The 18125-nt window shown below is 45.4% G+C and overlaps 1 protein-coding gene across 2 annotated transcripts in view; it reads left to right on the top strand.

Annotated features, from left to right (window-relative positions):
• Positions 1–17535, top strand: part of BPHL (biphenyl hydrolase like) — a gene marked incomplete at both ends in the record, with an annotated part of 33797 nt that extends 16262 nt beyond the window's left edge. For both annotated transcript variants that reach the window (XM_080710724.1, XM_080710723.1), the window contains 3 exons: positions 4494–4625; positions 9514–9637; positions 17448–17535. In XM_080710724.1, the coding sequence (XP_080566850.1) occupies positions 4494–4625; positions 9514–9637; positions 17448–17535 (344 nt within the window). The remainder of the gene's footprint in view (positions 1–4493; positions 4626–9513; positions 9638–17447) is intronic.
• Positions 17536–18125: the final 590 nt, after the last annotated feature.

Raw genomic sequence — 18125 nt, 5'->3', positions numbered from 1 at the left:
CACGCAGCTTGGCTGGCCGCGTGGTCTGGCCCCACCCAGCTTTCTAGCCTCATCTCCTCCTGTCTCCTCCTCCTTCCTATACAGCTCTTGCATCAAATAAATTGCCATTCCTGAAATGAGCTTCCCCTGGGCCTGATGCTGCTAATATGGCAGCTTGTGCTGGCCTTCCCCTCCAGCCACAGCCTACTGTGCAGAGAGGTCTGTACCCTAGCTCCCAGCTCCAGGGGCCCCACGTCTGTGGAGGGATCCCAAAGTCCCTGGGCCTGGTGCTTTTCCCCTGGGCCACTGTAACACTGGGCATACGCTGCTCAGTGGCCTCTTGTCCTGGGCGCCAGCAGCCTTTCCCTTGGCCTCGGACACTCATCGTGAGGTCACCATTGCCATGGCTCTGACTTCCATGAACACAGAACACCAGCCTCTCAACCTCACACCACTCTTTCCTGTCTAGTATATCTCTGCTTCCCTTCCTGGCTGTCACTGCCACGTCCTCATCCTCCTGTCCCCACTTAGCTCGTGACAAGGTGACTTCTGACCCATCTGTCCAGTGTGGAGGGTGCCGCACAGGTGGCGAAACCCACTGGACACCGGCTGCCCTTTCTTCCTTGGTCATTCTGCAGTTTGAATAGGCTCGTGAAGCTTGCAGCATCAATTATGCCCCTTTTCTTGGAGCTTCCACTTATTTTTAGTTGGGGGGACGGGTGTCTCTCTGTGTTGTCCAGGCTGGTCTCGAACTCCTGGACTCAAGTCATTCTCCTGCCTCAGCCTCCTGAGTAGCTTGAACTATAGGTGGACACTACTGCATAGGGCTTCTTATTATTATACCCACTCCCTGTCTTCATGTAAGGCCCAAATTGTAGATATTCAGTTTGTCATTCAATTTTCTTATCTAATTGCCCCATACATACCTCATATTTGGCACATCTAAAAATTGAACTCATAACCACTTCTCTGCTAAGTTTCTTATCTCAGTAAGAGATACACACTGAAATACAGTAGTCCTCTTATCTGCAGTTTTACTTTACACAGTTTTAATTACCCTCAGTCAACTATACTATGAAAATACTAAATGGAAAATTTTAGAAATAAACAATGCATACGTTTTTGATTGTGCACCATTCTGAGTAGAATGATGAAATCTCAGGCTCTCCTGCTCCATCCCGCTGTATCCCTCCAGGAACATGAATTCTCCCTTTGTCCAGTGTATCCACGCTGTATACACTACCTGCCTGCCAGGCTCTTGGCAGCAGTCTCAGTTATCAGATCCTCTGCCCATGGTTTCAGCACTCGCTCAGCTCTCACACATGTCTCCTGTGGATAAGGGAGAACTGCTGTTTTATAATCGTTGATAACAAGTTTTCAAATGGACTATGGGGCCCTTGAAAACAGAGCTCATATCTCATTCAAGTTTATATTGGCAGAAGCTAACACATAGTCGACACCAAATAAAGTTTACTGGATTAATTCACTAATTAATGATGAGTGAACAGTTTTCTTCACTACAGTTCCAGTATTTTACACAAGCTTATGTGCTCAAAAAAAAAAAAAAAGGAAAAAAAGAAATACATCCGTTTCTTTTGGAATCCAAATTTGTTCTGTTTTAGATTAGCAAACAGTTTGATTCAAGGGGTAATTTGGAGAACTTAACTATGAAACATAATTACTACTTTATTTTTGGTGGATAATTACGCTTTGGGGCAAAACTGGCTTCCTCTTGAAATAAATTAGCAGAAGTGAGTATATAAATGCAAAGAATATTTTTGAGAGTGTGTTACATGCTAGACACTTGGTCACATTTCACATATTGACTTATTTATTCTAGCATGTTATTATAATTCTTATTTTCCTGGTGAGGACACTGGCATGAGGGTTAAGCAACTTGCTCGGTGTCACAGAGCTAGTACGCGCTGGAGCTGGGGCTCACACCCGGCTGGTCGGCTCCCGAGCCAGCCATGGTTCTGACCACAGGGCGGGCTAGATTGTCAGCCGGGTGTCCCTGACCCTCGAGATTTAGCTGCTGTTTCCTGTGGGAGCGTGAAGACTCCCCACAGTTGACATTTCCAGATACCTCTCACTCCACATGTACGCTTTTTAAAAGGGCCTCTTCTATCCATGTTTCAGCAGGAAAAACATCTTCACGTTGAACATTGATCTGCTTGGTTCTTAAAAGATGTGGCCTTAGCCAAGCATGGTGGTACAGGCCTGTAATTTCAGTACTTGGGAGGCTGAGACAGGATGATCACAGGTTCGGTTCATGGCCAGCCTCAGCAACTTAACAAGGCCTCGTGCCACTTAGTGAGATCCTGTTTCAAAATAAAAAAATAAGGTGGGGAGTGTAGCTCAAAGGTAGAATGCCCCAAGTTCAAACTCTAGCACCACACACACACACACACACACACACACACACACACAGGTCTGGTCTTCATATCACAGGGAACTTTTTCTCGTTATGTAACATTTGATAGGTAGAATTCAACCCATGTGATATGTATGAATCATGACACCGTGATCTCGGTTTGTGGCCCCGCCCTGATCACTGCTAATAGCTTGTTCTACTCATGGGCTTCCACCTCTTTCACCCTCCGCCTGAGCCCTACAGATCCCTGCTCTGTCTCTGTGAAAATAGTTTTGTCACATATACTTATATTCCTAAACAAGGTGTGGTTTAATTTGTGTCTGAGCCTTGCAGAATGATTTCATGCTATTTGTTGTCTTCTGTGACTTGCGTTTTTTCCCTGCACTTTGCATATTTTGAAACAGGGTCTCACTAGGTTGCGGAGGGCCTCACTTAAGTAGCTGAGGCTGTCTGTGAACCACAATCCTCCAGTCTCAGCCTCCCAAATGCTGTGATTACAAGCATGCGCCACCACGCCCAGCGGTACATTTGCTTTGACTGCTGTTTCCAGTTCCAGAGACACCGTTGGACTGACGGCAGGTGTATCTGTCCATTCTTTCTTCTGATGGGCAGCTGGTTGATCTCCAGTGTTGCCGTGGACAACTGTCCTGCTACTGTCTCCTGGCTACAGGAGCAAAGGTGTCTCTCTCATCACAGTGTTTAAAGAGTGATGGGAAAGACTGAATTAAGTAATTGTATTTGTTGATTGTTTTAAGGTAGTTCTTAGCTACAATGGCTTTCCTACTTGTAAATCATCTATAATATAGTTTGGAGTTAGTAGTTAGCTCTTTCATCCTACTTTTCCTTTTCTTCTCTCTCTCTCTCTCTCTCTCTCTCTCTCTCTCTCTCTCTCTCTCTCTCTCCATCTCTCCATCTCTGTATATGTGTGGAACTGGGGATTGAACTCAGGGGCATCTTACCTCTGAGCTGTGTTCCCAGCCCTTTATATTTTGTTATTTGGAAGCAGGGCCTCACTAAGTTTCTGACAGCCTCACTAAGTTGCTGAGGCTGAATTCAAACCTGCAATCCTCCTGTCTCATCCTCCCAAGTACTTGGATTACAAGCATGTACCACCACACCCAGCTTTTACATCCTATTTCTTCAGTAGCAGAAATTAACATGAATAACCTGCATATATTTCTCACTGTACCAGAAAGAACATTTATAAATATAGCTCGCTCTCTGTATCTGAATCCATGGGTTCTGCATCTATGTATTCAAGCAACTGCCATTGAAATATTTTTTAAAATGTGCTTAACAGGCTGTACAGACTCCTTTCCTTGTCATTGTTCCCAAATAGTAGAACATTTATTTACAATTGATTTAAGTTGTATTTGACATTACAAACAATGTGGAGATGATTTAAAGTATATGGGAGGGTCGAGGGATAGTGGCATACACTTGCAGTCCCAGTCCTGGGGAGGCTGACATGAGGATCGCAGGTTCAAGGCCATCCTCAGCAACAGACCCTGCTTCAAAATAAAGGGGGTTAAGGGTTGAGCTTGGAGATAGAATGCCCATGGGTTCAATTCCCAGTATCAAAATAAATAAAGTATATGTGAGGATTTGTCCAGGTCCTATGCAAATATACTAATTTAATTAAGGGACATGAGTATCCACAGATTTTGGAGTCCCTGTAGAGTCCTGGAGCCAATTTCCCCAGTTACCTAGGAATGACTGCAATGTCACTCCTACCCATGGGACTCTCATTAGAGGACTATTTTATACCTTTAACAGAAAGCATTCAGCGCAGGTCTGATTTCACTCACTTGGTGTTTACCGTGGGTCTGTTTGCGGGCGGCATGGAACATGCCCTGGTGTACATCAGGCACAGAGCCAATGCTCTTACACTGGAGCTCACCCTGAGGGGGACAGATCCAACCACAAGTGCAGAAAACACTGCCAGGCATAAGTACTGAGCAGGGAGAACGGAGAAGAGGGGTGCGGGAGGGAGTCAGGGGAGGCCTGGAGGACTGAGCCGGGCAGGTACTGGGGAGGCAGGTGGACAGCGTGTGGGGCTCAGGGTGGCCTGCACTCAGGCTGTTTAACGATAACCTCAGCAGGAGACCGAAGCCATCCTGTGCACGCTTCTGTTTTTCAGGTATCCGAGACGTTTCTAAGTGGAGTGAGAAAGCAAGGAAGCCGCTAGAAGCCCTGTATGGGTATGACTACTTTGCCAAAACCTGTGAAAAGTGGGTGGACGGCATCCTGCAGTTTAAACATCTACCAGAGGGTAGGTTGCACGGATTGGTTAATGGTTCCTTTGCCAACTAGAAGACGTTTGAGTTCCTCCCCGAGATCCCAGCATTCCTCAGGGATTACTGAATCCACCCATTATTCTTACACACTGATGTGTGAACAGAGAACACTAGATATTCTGTACAGTACGAGTTGTTGGGTAATAAATCTGCCTTAAATGTGAGCCCGGGCTGCGTGCATAAAGGTTCACATTGTCGAGCCCGTGGTAGCAGACTGCTCTCGTTTCCTTAATCCTTTGTGTGCGTGGTGACAAACATCCTCCAGAAGCCTCGCTTTCTACTTTCTAACTCCAGAATAGTCATTAGAAAACAAAGAAGCTGCCACATAGTGTTTTTTTCTTTCCTTTTTGTCCATTTGGATGTGCAGACCACTACATGTCCTGTTACCAGCTTTAAAAAAGGAGGAAGCTTCTGTCCCAATCTTCATCCCCAGCAGAATTAGTGTGGAAGAGAGGGTATTCGGTTCTTTGCCCATCTTCAAAGACAAGTTATGCGACCGTAAGCACGAACAAGTGTCTCCCTTCTTTATCTGAAGAATTAACCAGATTTCCACAAACAGTAAGAATTGACATCTTTAAGATGAATTCTGGGCTAGGCGCAGTGACACATGGCTATAAACCCAAGGCCAAGACAGGTTCAGGTTCAAGGCTAGCATGTGGTGTCATGGTTTGGAAATAGAATGGCCTATACCCCCCACCCAAACAAGGCAGCGGTGTTGGGAGTGGGCTGGGTTATAATCTCAGTGGTGGCCTGGCTGGTAGGGTAAGTCCCTGGGGCTGCTGCCATGGGCATTATACATGATTTCTTCTCCTCTCCCTTTCTCTCTTGCTTCTGAGGCCTTGTGCACGCCTCTCTCCATTTTCCACTGCTGCGCCCTGACATCGCAGTCCTTGGCCTTGTGTGGATTGAACCCCCAAAGCCCCAGAGAAACCATGAGCAAATAAGTCTTCCTTCCTCTAGGTTACATGGCCAGGTCTTTGGATTATAGCAGTGAGAATACTGACCAAGATATGTGGCAACTTGGTAAGACCCTGTTTCAGAATAAAATAGGAAGAGAGAGTAGCTCAGAGGTCAATTCCTAGTACCAAGAAAAGGTGGATTCTAAATTAAAATCTTTTTTTTTTTTTTTTTTTTTTTTTGGTGGTACTGGATTCCTGGAAACCCTTTTACCTCCGGGCTACACTCCCAGACCTTTTTTATATTTTTTTTATTTGGAAACAGTGTCTCTTAAGCCAGCGAGGCTGGCTTCGAACTGCCTGATCCTCCTGTCTCCGCCTCCCAAGTGCGTGGATTACAAGCGTGCACCACCATGCCCGGCAAAATCTATTTTTATACAGCTAGATGTTAGCTTTATGTTACTATAACAAATATCTCTTATCATCAACCTACTAAGAGGAAAGGTTTATTTGGGCTCACAGTTTTGGAGGTTTCAGTCCAGGGTCAGTTGGCCCCATTGCTTTTGGGCCTGTGGCAAGGAAGCATACTATGGCAGGAACATGTGGTGCAGCAAACCCATTGCCTCATGGCAGGGAATGAGAAAGAAAAAGAGGAACACACTGGTGTCCCACAGCCCCCTTTGAGGTACTCCACCAGTTACCCAAAGACCTTCCATTACACCCTGCCTCTTAAAGGCACCACAACCTCCACAAGCACCGCTCCAGGGAGCAGTCCTGCAACACAGGACTGTAAGATCCAAACTGTAGCAAGCAGGAAAGTAAGATCCAAACTGTAGCAAGCAGCTGGGGTTGGGGTCTCCCAGTTCTTTCCCCCTTCCTCCCTCCCTCCCTCCCTTCCTCTTTCCTTCCCAAAAACATGACTTTGGGAAATGTCATGTTTCTAGTTTAAGTTCAAAACAGCAAATATGTGCCTTATAAAGATCCTGTTCAGCCGGGCGTGGTGGTGCACGCTTGTAATCCCAGCATTCGGAGGCTGAGACAGGAGGATCGCGGTTCACGGACAGCCTCAGCTACTTAGTGAGGCCCTCCACAACTTAGTGAGACCTTGTTTCAAAATAAAGAATAAAAAATAGGTTGGGGGTGTAGCTCAGAGGTCAGATGCCCCTGGGTTCTGTCCCCAGTCCCCCCCAAAAAAATCCTGTTCAAATATAGTATCTACCCATAGAAACAGGTCCTTGAAATGTGTTTCCCTCTGTTCTTAAAACTGCCATAAAACGCTGTCTGAGACTGTTCTCCATTGGAGTTCACATCCTGATCTCGCTTTTAAGCTTTACTGATGAGGGCAATGGAAAGAAAGAAGATCTAAAGGCAGATGTAGAGTTAGATCAGCAGGTCAGACACATCTCATGACAGCGCTGGGGTTCAGATCGTAAGTGTCCCCAGAGCTCTTGCGTTGAATGCTTGGTTCCCCCCGGCAGTACTGTTGAGGGGATGGAAACTTCAGGAAGTGGGGTCTAGAGGAGGAAGTAGGTCATGGGGACGACCTTGAAGGTGTCTCAGGACCCTGAGCCCCTCCTTTCCTGGCAGCCCCGAGGTGAGTGGCTTCTTTGGTCTGCCGCATCCTCCTGCCGTGATGCAGCGCCCGCTCCAGGCCTGAGAGCAATGGAGGCAGCTGACCACGGGCTAAATTGTGAGCAAAAGAAACCTTCTCTAAGTTGATTCTCAGGTATTACAGCACCGCAATGAAAAGCTGACTAACGCATAGAGAACCTAGCAGTACAGAAATCAGCTCAGAGTGAGACCAGTGATAAGGCATCTCCCTGATTTGCTGGTGAATTTGACAGGAGCCCTTTTAACTCTGTTGTACGCTCAGGTTCATGGCTGCTCAGTTTAGCAGGGTGTAATCGCACATCTCTGGCTCAGGGGTTTGGGTCTGAGCTCTGGCTCTGCCACTTGGCTTGTTATTACGATGGACGTGGGCAGATCACTTCTCTAAGTCTCAGTTTCCTGTCGGTGACCTGGACTAATACCTACCTCATAAAGCTGTGGGGGTTGAGGTAATACACCTGCATCTCTGGTATGGTGCCCATGTACAGTGGTATATCATGAAAGGTTATTCCTATTGCTATGAAAATACTTTATTTACAAATTATGGTTCATACTACACAAGTTAAAACATGCAACTACCATAGGTTTTATTGTTGACTGAACCCAAGGGCTTTCTACCTCTGAGTGACACTCTCAACTCTATTTTAATTTTTATTTTGAAACAGGGTCTCACTAAGTTGTAAGACCTGGCCTGGAGCCTGCTCTCCTCCTGTCTGAGACTCACACAACTAGGATTAAAGGCGTGTGCCACCACGCCCAGCCCAACATACTGTAACATTTTAACAAGCATGCGGTGGTTTAAGCAGCGTGCTGGGTGCTGGCTTTCATCAGGGTCATTTGATCACACGGTTGTAGGTGCAGTCATCCCACGGATAGAAAAGGGAAGCTACAGCGACCTGGAGAGAGCTTCCCCCACCAACAGTCGCACTGTTCTTTGGTGGCAGCCACCTCCAGCTGAAGAGAGGGCATAGGCTTGGTGTCAGGAGAGCACCGCACGGGCTGCCCCCGGCTCGCTCAGAGCTGCAGCACTTTTCTTTTGGCACAGTCGGAGAAGAAAGGGAGGAGGAGGGAGGAGTTAGCTTGATGGATGCTCAGAACCTTTAATATGGCTTGCTTTCTAGCTTCACAACAACCTCAGAGAACTATGATTATTCCTGTTTAAGCCGGAAGCTCAAAGAGGTTGAGAGCCATCAACATTTCAAAAGCATGCCACAGCAGGGCGGGAAATCAGAACCCAGGCTGTCCATCATCGTCAGTGATGTTGTTATAAGCAGAGGCTAGGTCCTCATACTCTCTCAGAGGCGTGGTGGTCAGGAGTGTCCTGAGGCATGAGCATGAGGAGCTTATCCCCGCATGCAGATGCAGATGCAAGTTCACCGTGGGGCCCACACACTTTGAGACAGACTTCAAGGGAGACACTTCCCTGAGCTGTCCCTATGTAATGCCGAGTTATGGGGCTTCCACTTGTTTGACCTTCCTACCATTTTATATGAATTGTGAACTTAAATTAGGCAGAGCTGTTTGTTTACTAGTAGAGCTTAAAACCAAACAAAAGAGAACAAACAGAAGAAGAAAGCTCGAGAATGTTAGACCTGGAAGGAACCCCAAATCCAGGCCACTGTTTTTACGGAAGGGAACTAAGATCCAAAGAGGGTCGTGTGTATTCGTCAGCTTTCTGTCACTATAACAAAGCACCCAAGGTAATTAGTTTATAGACAAAGGGTTTGTTTGGGCTCACAGTTCTGAAGGTTTAGCCCATGACCCAGTGGCCCCATTGTTTTGGGGTTTTGATGAACTAGCATATCATGGTGGTAGCACAGGACCAAACAAAACTGCTTATATCATAAGTCACAGAGCAGAAGGGAAGAGAGGATGAACTGGGGTCCCACAGACCCCTTCGAGGGTACATCCCAGTGACCTAGGATACTTCCCACAAGGTTCCAACTCCTAATGGTGCCTTTCATGGGCCTTTAACATGGACTTTGGGAGCATTCCAGATCCAAACCATGGCAGCATGACTCTGTGAGTTCTCTTTTTTCGTGTGTGTGTGTGTGTGTGTGTGTGTGTGTGTGTGTGTGTGTGTGCGTGTGTGTATGAGAGAGAGAGAGAGAGAGAGAGAGAGAGAGAGAGAGAGAGAGAGAATATCAGAGAATCAGGAGAGACTGGGGATTGAACCTAGGGGCATTCTACCTCTGAGCTACACCCCCAGTCCTATTTTATTTTTTATTTTGAAACAAGCTCTCACTAGGTTGCTGAGGCTGGCCTCAAACCCTCAATCCTCCTGCCTCACTTCTGTCCTATTTCTCACCTTGCAGAATGGGCACACTAAGAGAGATTCCTTGTGCTCGCTGTCTTTCAGGGAACATCTGTCGGCACTTGCTGCCCCTGGTTCAGTGTCCCACCCTGATTGTGCATGGGGAGAAGGATCCTCTGGTCCCGCGTTTTCATGCCGACTTCATACATAAGCACGTGAAAGGGTCACGGTGAGTGCAGTAACCCTGTCAGCACCTCCTGCCTAAGGCTCAGAGTAAATGAGAGAAGCCACAGGAAGGAAAAGAAGCAGAAGTTGGAGTTTTAGGGTGCACTTCCCATACCCCGCTTAGCAGTAAGTAATACTGCTATGCCCCTGGCTTCCGTCCCCAATACCAGGATGCCGCAGAGACAAGAAGGACAAGAGCCCTGGTCTGTGGGAAAATGGTGATCACAACAGGAAGACTTCCCTGATAAATATCTCTTATTAATTGAGAAGGGCCACTGTGTTACGAGGTACTAAGTTCTATAACATGGTGACAGCTTTGATTTATACCCATCATTGGTAATTGAAATAATTTTCCTAGAATTTGGAACTTTTTAGTTTAGTTTTTATCATTATAAAAGCCCTACCTATCCAGTTTTTTGAATTATAAAATTAAAAGAAGAAAACCAACTGCCATTGCTTGCCGCCCATTGAAATGGCTATTATAGCATTTTACGTGGCTATAATCATCTTCTATATTCAACTCTGAATGCTGCTTTTTTCCTACTTAAAGTATGTTTAAACTTTCCCTGTTATTTCAGCCTTTTATGTGTATGCACCAAAAGGAGCACTAGCTATTGTTTAGAATAGGAAGTATAACCGATCCTGAGCCGTGATGATGGCTCCCCTGACACATGGCTGGTAGATATCACTTGTCCTTTTGACCCTTGAACACCAGAGCACCAGCAGACTTCTGTTCTTCATTCCCATCCAATGTGGCATAGACTAGAAATTTATGTTGCTGACACTTTTACCAAGGTGAAAGTGCAGAGTTGAATAATTCCATTGTTTCCCTCACATGCAGTTGGTTAGTAAATATCCTCAACATAGCAATGAAGTGTTACAAAACCCCCTGGTTTGGGGGTTTTGGGGGGGTTTTTTGTTTGTTTGTTTGTTTGTTTGTTTAGTTGGTTGGTTTTTTTCTTTTTTGGTATGGAACCTTTGAGCTACACCCCCAGCCCTCTTTTTTATTCTCTATTTTGAAACAGGGTCTCACTGAGTTGCAAAGGGTTTCACAAAGTAGCTGAGGCTGGCTGTGAACCATGATCCTCCTGTCTCTGCCTCCCAAATGCTGAGATTAAAAGTGTGCACCACCACGCCCGGCTTGGTTTTTGTTTTTAAATAAATCAACATCCAACTGAGCCCCAGTTTCTTTGGAGACTACGTGTTAATCTCACATATCTCTGGATTACTCAGGGTATCTCTGGGGTTCTATGAATTCTTTTGAAAATGGACGTATTAGCCTAAGAATTTCTCCCTCCCTCCTTCACCCCCATGTGCCTGTCCCCGATGCTTGCTGAGGGCCAGCACCGCTCAGTATGGTTAGTGGTGGTCCCTGTCCTCAAGGCCCCTGCCATCCAGCAAGAAAGCCGTCATGAAAACAGTTCCACTGCCTCTTCACACTCAACTCAGTAGTGCATCTTAACAGTAGATAGCTCTGAGAGTTTTTAATGTGGAAACTGTTCCTTGTTCTGTAGTATAATATGATTACCATAATTACTATAAACCTTCACAATTCCTGTATCTATATAGCATTCTTTGCATTAAAAGAAGGCATCTTTTTATTCCATGCATTTCTTCCTATACCAATTCAACCGTAAATCAAAAGAAAAAATTACATGAGTATGTGCAGTGAGTATTTGTCTAGAACATACAGATTAGATTAAGATTATATTTGGAGCTAGGCACAGTGTTGCATGCCTGCAATTCCAGTACTTTGGGAAGCTAAGACAAGAGGATTGAAAGTTCAAGGCCCGCCTTGGCAACTTAGACTCTGTCTCAAAATAAGAAAAATAAAAGGGCTGGGGATGTAGCTCGGTGGTCTAGCACTCCTGGATTCAATTTCAGTATCTCTCTCTCTCTCTCTCTCTCTCTCTCTCTCTCTCTCTCTCTCACACACACACACACACACACACACACACACACACACACAAGATTATATTTGGAGTGGACATAAAGGTTTAGCAGAAAAGTTTACAAATTGATTTAGTGGGCACTAACATTTTCAAACAAGACTTTTATGAAATTATAATACTAAGACTTGGTTGTGTTACAAAATTCAATTAGTATATTTTCTTATTAATCATTTCAAAAGTTTTCTATACAATCTCAGTCTTTGTGTTTTATTTTAATTATATATATTTGCATATATATGCATATATATTGCATACAATATGATATTTCTATATAGCATTTTGTATTTTAAAAGACAGTTTGCATACAATTTCTAATTATACTACATGACAAACTTAGGAGAAAATATCCATATACAGATGAGAAGTCAAGGCTAAGCCATATTTTAAGCAGCCTTTTGAAGTCACATAGCTAGTAAATAACAAATCATAGATTCTTTTCCTCCTAATGCAGTGCTTTTCCACCACGGTACAGTTGCCTCTCGTAAGTGTCCTTTTACTAAGACAGTAAGCTGCTTGGAATAATACACTGGGTGCCTGGTTAATTGTCTTCCAGCTTCAGGGGTGACAGGTATTTACACACTGACACATAGTAAATGTTCCCTATGGAGCCAGGTTCAATAAAAGTCAGTCTGCCGAAAAGTTTAGTTTAGGAATTCTGTTCCAGACCCATCGCTTAGCAACAGAATGTGTCAATAGGGGAGAAAAATACACCCTTGCTGGGCATATGTTATTTCAGTAGACTGTTTTTGTGAAAGATCATTTTCTAACAGCAATAGTCTTTGAAACGAATGAGTTGAAGGTAAAGTTAGTTATTGCAATGATTGTCTAAAACTGGCCTGTACTGTCTACGTCCTCCACTAAAAGAGCCCTTCACATTGGTCATGAACCTACCAGGAACACGGTTGGTTCTTTGGGAGCTGACGGATTCATTGAGTACCAACATCCTGCTGTGATTCTGTGCACCAGCCCAACTGGCCACAGGCAAGCAGCTTGACACAACAAGCGTCTGATGAACTCGATATTTCATTCGCTTGCTAGAGGCATCTGTCATTAAACTTAAAGGCACAGTCCGTCCAGTCAATGATTTTTGGCCAGGAACCCATATCATCTGTGAAGCAAACACCAAGTTGCCTTTGCCTCCTCCAAAGGAGGCCTGCTTCCAGCTTTTGCTAATTTGTCTCTTTCTCCTTCTCTTTTCTCTCTTTGTGGGAGAGAAACCCTGGAGTCTCGTGGAAGCAAAGAGCCTTAAGAGTCATTCAAGTTCAGTGGTTCTAAAGGTTTGTTTCCAGGCACCTGAATTCCTCCCCCTGACAAACTCTTCTGCCAACGCCCAAGATACAAACCCACAGTGTGAGCTGCTCTGCTTGCAGCAGTGGTGGGAACAGACCCTGCCCTTCGTATCCCCCTGAGCTGGCCCAGTCCCTGGCTCCCCGCGTGTCCTGGCCTCTTTCCTAGACTGAAAAGCACTGGCATTGCTCCCCCACCTGTCTGATCTGCTAGCTCCTGCGTGGCCACCTTCTGTTACCAGGCATGGCATCGCCCACGAGGCCAGCCCAGCTGGCTGGCACCAATCAGACTCGGATCGGGGTGGGCCAATACCTGAGCTGGCTCAGAAGAGGATGTGATGGGCTATCGGGATGTCTGTTAGCCAGGGCTGCCATAATTACAAAGATATAGAGTCTCTGGTCCATGCATGGTTCAGCTTACAACTTTTCCACTATACAATGATGTTGAAACATACCTATACAAATATTCTTGTTTTTTACTTTTTTTTTTTTTTTGCAGTACTGGGAGTGGAACCCAGGGGCATTGTACCTCCGAGCTACAAGCCCAGCCCCATTTTTTGGTCTTTTTATTGTTTTGGAACAGGGTCTCACTGAGTTGCGAAGGGCCTTGCTAAGTAGCTGAGGCTGTCTAAAAACCATGGTCCTCTGGTCTCTACCTCCCGAATGCTGGGATTACAAGCGTGCGTCACCATGCTTGGCCCAATTTTTACTTTCAATACAGTATTTAATAAGTTACACGAGAGACTCAATACTCTGTTGTAAAATAGGTTTCATGTTGGATGATTTTGCCCAACTGTAGACTATGTAAATGTTGTACGCACTAAAATTTTTTTAATATATTTTTTTGTGGTCCTGGGGATGGAACCCATAGGCTTCCTACCTCCAGGCTACACTCTCAGACCTATTTTATATTTTGTTTGGAAACAGGGTCTCACTAAGTTGCTGAGAGCCTCACTAAGTACCTGAGGCTGGCTTTGAACCTGTGCGATCCTCCTGTCTCAGCCTCCCAAGCACGGGGATTACTAAGCATGGGCCACCACGCCCAGCTGTGCGCACTAAATTTAAGGCAGGCTAGGCTAAGCTGTGATGTAGGACAAGATAGGTATGTATGAAATCTTTTTATTGATACTATTTTCTTTGCATGTGTGCTTACCCCATTGACAGCGCCTCCAGCTGCCAGAGGCAAGCTTTCGCTGAGTGTAGATGCTTAGGGTCCCGCAGGCCTGGAAGGGCTTTGTCCTCCATGCACCGTGCAAGAGCATCCACCGGCAGACCCAGCAGAAGTGTTCCACTCCCAGCTGCAGCATCAACAAAAAAGCAGCCTCGGCAGCAGTTTCAGTTCTTTCTAATTCTGAAGCAGGATTGCATCTGAGAAAAGAACTCCTCAGTGGGATGTCCTTGCCCCATCCTCAAATGTCGGGTTGGGTAAAGCTTGGCCATGCTTTACCAGCTGGAGGAAGCTCGCAGCCACCCGCTATTGTCTTTTTCTCAGAGCATTCCAAAGGAGCAAGGCAAAAATAGAAAGGTTTTGTTTCGGAATAAAAAGTAGCTGTTTCAGATGACCAGGTCTGCACGGCCTTGGGAGGAGAGGCTGGCAGCGAAAGGCCGGCCTGGAGCCATGTTGCTGTCTACTTCATAGCGGAAGATCCTGGTGCAAAGAGCCAGCAGCTCCTGTGTTTCCCAATGGAAACTAGTGTCCGTGCTCTTTCGGGCAGTTGTATAGGCTCACAAACGATTGAGAGTGTTATCACACTGAGCCCGCAACACATTCTTATGACTTGGTCACCATCTGTAGTTCTCTGAGTTTAACTTGAGAGCTGTGGAGGGGGAGAGAAAGTTGACGTGGTGAGGCTGTGTCTCGCCGAGCCCACCTTGACCCAGAGGGCTGCACTGAGCACAAGGAAGGTGGCCTCCGGAGTTGCCCCCATTGGATTAGACAAATTCGAATTCCCCAAAGATCTAGAACTGTGAGAACCTGCCCTGGCAAAGAGGAACTTGCTTACACAGCCCACTGAGGCCCCCACCGTTCCCACTGAGCCATGTGCTGGGGTGGGGGGCTATTAATTTTCCTGGAGAATGTGATTGTTTGAAAACCACTTTCCGTAGGGCATGTGACTAGCTCCTTTTGTTGTCTGGGTGAGGAGCAGACTTGCCACATGTCCTTGACAGCCAGGATTTATACCTGTCTGCTGTGGGAGGAACAGATGACAGCTTTCATGTTCAGTGAGTCCCCCAATATCAGACCACAAGGAAGAATGTCAGATAACCCCCAAAAGTCATCAAGGAGGAGAACTTTCTTCATGGTCCACCTTTCTGTCTGTCCTTCTCTCCATCCACCTACCTATCCACTCACCTGTCCATCCACCTACCCACTCACTCGTATGGCATCTAGAGGAGGTGCGCATATTTGTTTTGTTTTATTGTAGTACTGGCAATTAAACCCAGGGGCATTCTACCTCTGAGCTATACCCCCAGCCCTATTTTATTTCTTATTTTGAAATAAGGTCTCACTAAGTTGCTGAGGCTGGCTTTGAACCTGCAGTCTTCCCGTTTCAGCTTCCCAAGTACTAGGATTTCAGGCATGTACCACCATGCCTGGCTCTTCCTTTTTTTTTTTTTTATGTGTGTGTGTGTGTGTGTGTGTGTGTGTGTGTGTGTGTGTGTGGTACTGGGATTCCTGGAAGCCCTTCTACCTCCAGGCTATATTCCCAGACCTATTTTATACTTTTTTATTTTTGGAAACAGGGTCTCCTAAGCCACCATGGCTGGCTTCGAACCTGCGCGATCCTCCTGTCTTCACCTCCCAAGTGCAGGGATTACAAGCGTGCACCACCACGCCCGGCTTCCATATTTTTTTTAATCAAGAGAACCTAGTTTTCATTTCCTCAAGATCTAGAGATTTAGTAGAAAGACCACATATAGTACAGAATGGCTAAAAAGAGGGGATTCGCAGCTGGTGTCTCTTTCCTTCTTTACAAGAACAAGCAAATTGTAGAGAAAAAGGGGTAGAGCATTGACAGCCAGATTAGTTATCTCCAGAGAAGAACTTTAAGATTGGCAGGTCAGGGCTTCTCTCGCTCAGAATCCAGTTTAGCTCATGTCAGGGGATGCAGTTCAGTCTCTGCAGGCCTTTCTGTTACCTTTCAACATCCTTGGGAGCTGATTCTTTTCTGTTTCCTGAAAACGGAGGCCTTGAGCATCCCTGAAGGCCCTGTTTCCTGTGTAGGGCAACTGGGATCTTATCTGCAGTATTGGTGCAGCTCATCTTTCTCTGAGCAGCATTATAATTGAATTTAGAATGCTGTCCTTATTAATAGCATTATTAACCTTCCAAAGGCCTCCAAAAGATGTCAACAGTATATCTTACTGTTACACCTTCCAACGGCCCCCAAAAGATGTCAACAGTATATCTTACTTTCAGACAATTATCTTGGGCTCCCAGCCACACCCCTGACACATGGACGAGTTACCAGAGGGCTGACATCTTCCAGGGATAGCTCCTTTCGCCACAAGGCAGTGCCCACTGAGGTTCTGAGAATTCTCAGCCTTTCAATGTGAAAGATCAGAGAAGTAGACAATATGGTTACTAGAATTTTTCTCCGATATAGTCTTTTAAATATCTGATTGTCATAGCAAACAAAATGGCTTAGGCTTCTGCTTGCATACTAGAAGCTTTAAAATTTTTACTAGTTCTGTATTTTGGTAGCTAATAAATATAAACCTCAGGGGATGTTGTCTTAAGGAATTGCAAGCCAGTCTCCCTTGACCAAAATCCTTTTGGAAGGAAAAGGCCTTACAAGGACAGAGGGTGGCCGCCCGGATGAGCCCCGCTGGCAGCTGCAGAAGCAACCAGCACAGGGCTGCTGGCACAGACCCTGCCGTCCTGGCGTTTTTAAGGAGCTCTGCCCTTTGTCTGGTAGCGGGGTTCAGGCTTACTCAGTCATTACTCCAGAAATGATAGGCTAATTTGGAACTTTATAATGGTAGGCTGGTTGTAGCTGTGAATTGTGATTTTTGTTTTACTAAGAGCCCCAGAAACTCACTTGCCCTAACCCTGTGGGTTCTGGACATTTTAAAAAATCATTTTTCCAAACTTCTCTCTTAAAATCAACTTGATTAAAATGAATTTTATGTATTTTGTGATGCTGGGATCAAACCCAGGGCCTCACACATGCTGGCAAGTGCTCGACCACTAAACTATATCCCCAGCCCTTCTGCATTATTAAATATTTTAAGTAACCACCAAATCACCTTCTTGGCTAGTTTTCTAGTCCAACTGTCTGTTCCTCAATGTAGTTCCAAATACAATGTGTCTGTCACTGTTAAGCGACCACCCTACAGTCAGCCTTCAGGATGGTGGGAATCTGGAGGGGTTTGCCCTTGCACCCATACTTAGGGAAAATCTATACAGTTACCTTACATTCCTCCCTGAACGTTTATACAGGTACTGTATAAACTCCCCAGTAGCAGTCAGGAGTGGCCGTATTTCACTCTAGAGTTTCATGAAATGTTTGGGAGGGGAAGGCGTTTATGTATGGTATGCCATGATCAGAAGCTTTTTTTTTTCCCCATCCAGGTTGCATCTGATGCCAGAAGGCAAACACAACCTGCATTTACGTTTTGCAAATGAATTCAACAAGTTAGCAGAAGACTTCCTACAATGAAAAACGCCCCCGAGAACCTCTGTGTCCTGGTGGTTCCCTAGCGTGGGACTTGATCATGTTTTTTGCCTGTTTCCATGAAGCCCAGAAGCCTGGGAAACTCCCTCCCTTACCTCAGACCTCAGTCCACCAGCCTCTCCAGGCTTCCTACCCTCCCTACCATGTGGGCCTAATCACCGAGATAACGGCATGTTGAGAGCAGCCTCTGGCCTTAATAGCTACAAAGATGAAATCTAATTTTTTTTTAACATTGAGTTTCTATCATTGTCTTAACAATAAATTCCTGAAATAATTTATTTTCCAATAAACAGTAAGTGGAAATTCCGTACTGTGCATGCCTGCTATTTTCAGGCATTTTGAATTGCTAGCATACCTCTTGCGTGAAAGAAAAAGCTACATTTTTCTTTGTATTTATCACATTGTTCAAGAAGAAGAAGCAGAAAAAAATCTTCAGTTCTACAGATTAATGGTGAATCTGAAGCAAGAGCAAAAAAGGGAAGGTTTGTTTTATCCCCAAACGGCTTTTTATTCCTTCGTCACATTATGAGCTTTATTTTACTACTTTGGGCCAGCAAAAATGAAAAAAAATATTT

Source organism: Muscardinus avellanarius, assembly GCF_963383645.1.
Source record: "Muscardinus avellanarius genome assembly, chromosome: 14".
Lineage (NCBI taxonomy): Eukaryota > Metazoa > Chordata > Mammalia > Rodentia > Gliridae > Muscardinus > Muscardinus avellanarius.
Note: the sequence above shows the minus strand (reverse complement) of the source record. Positions and strands in the feature narration are given on the sequence as shown.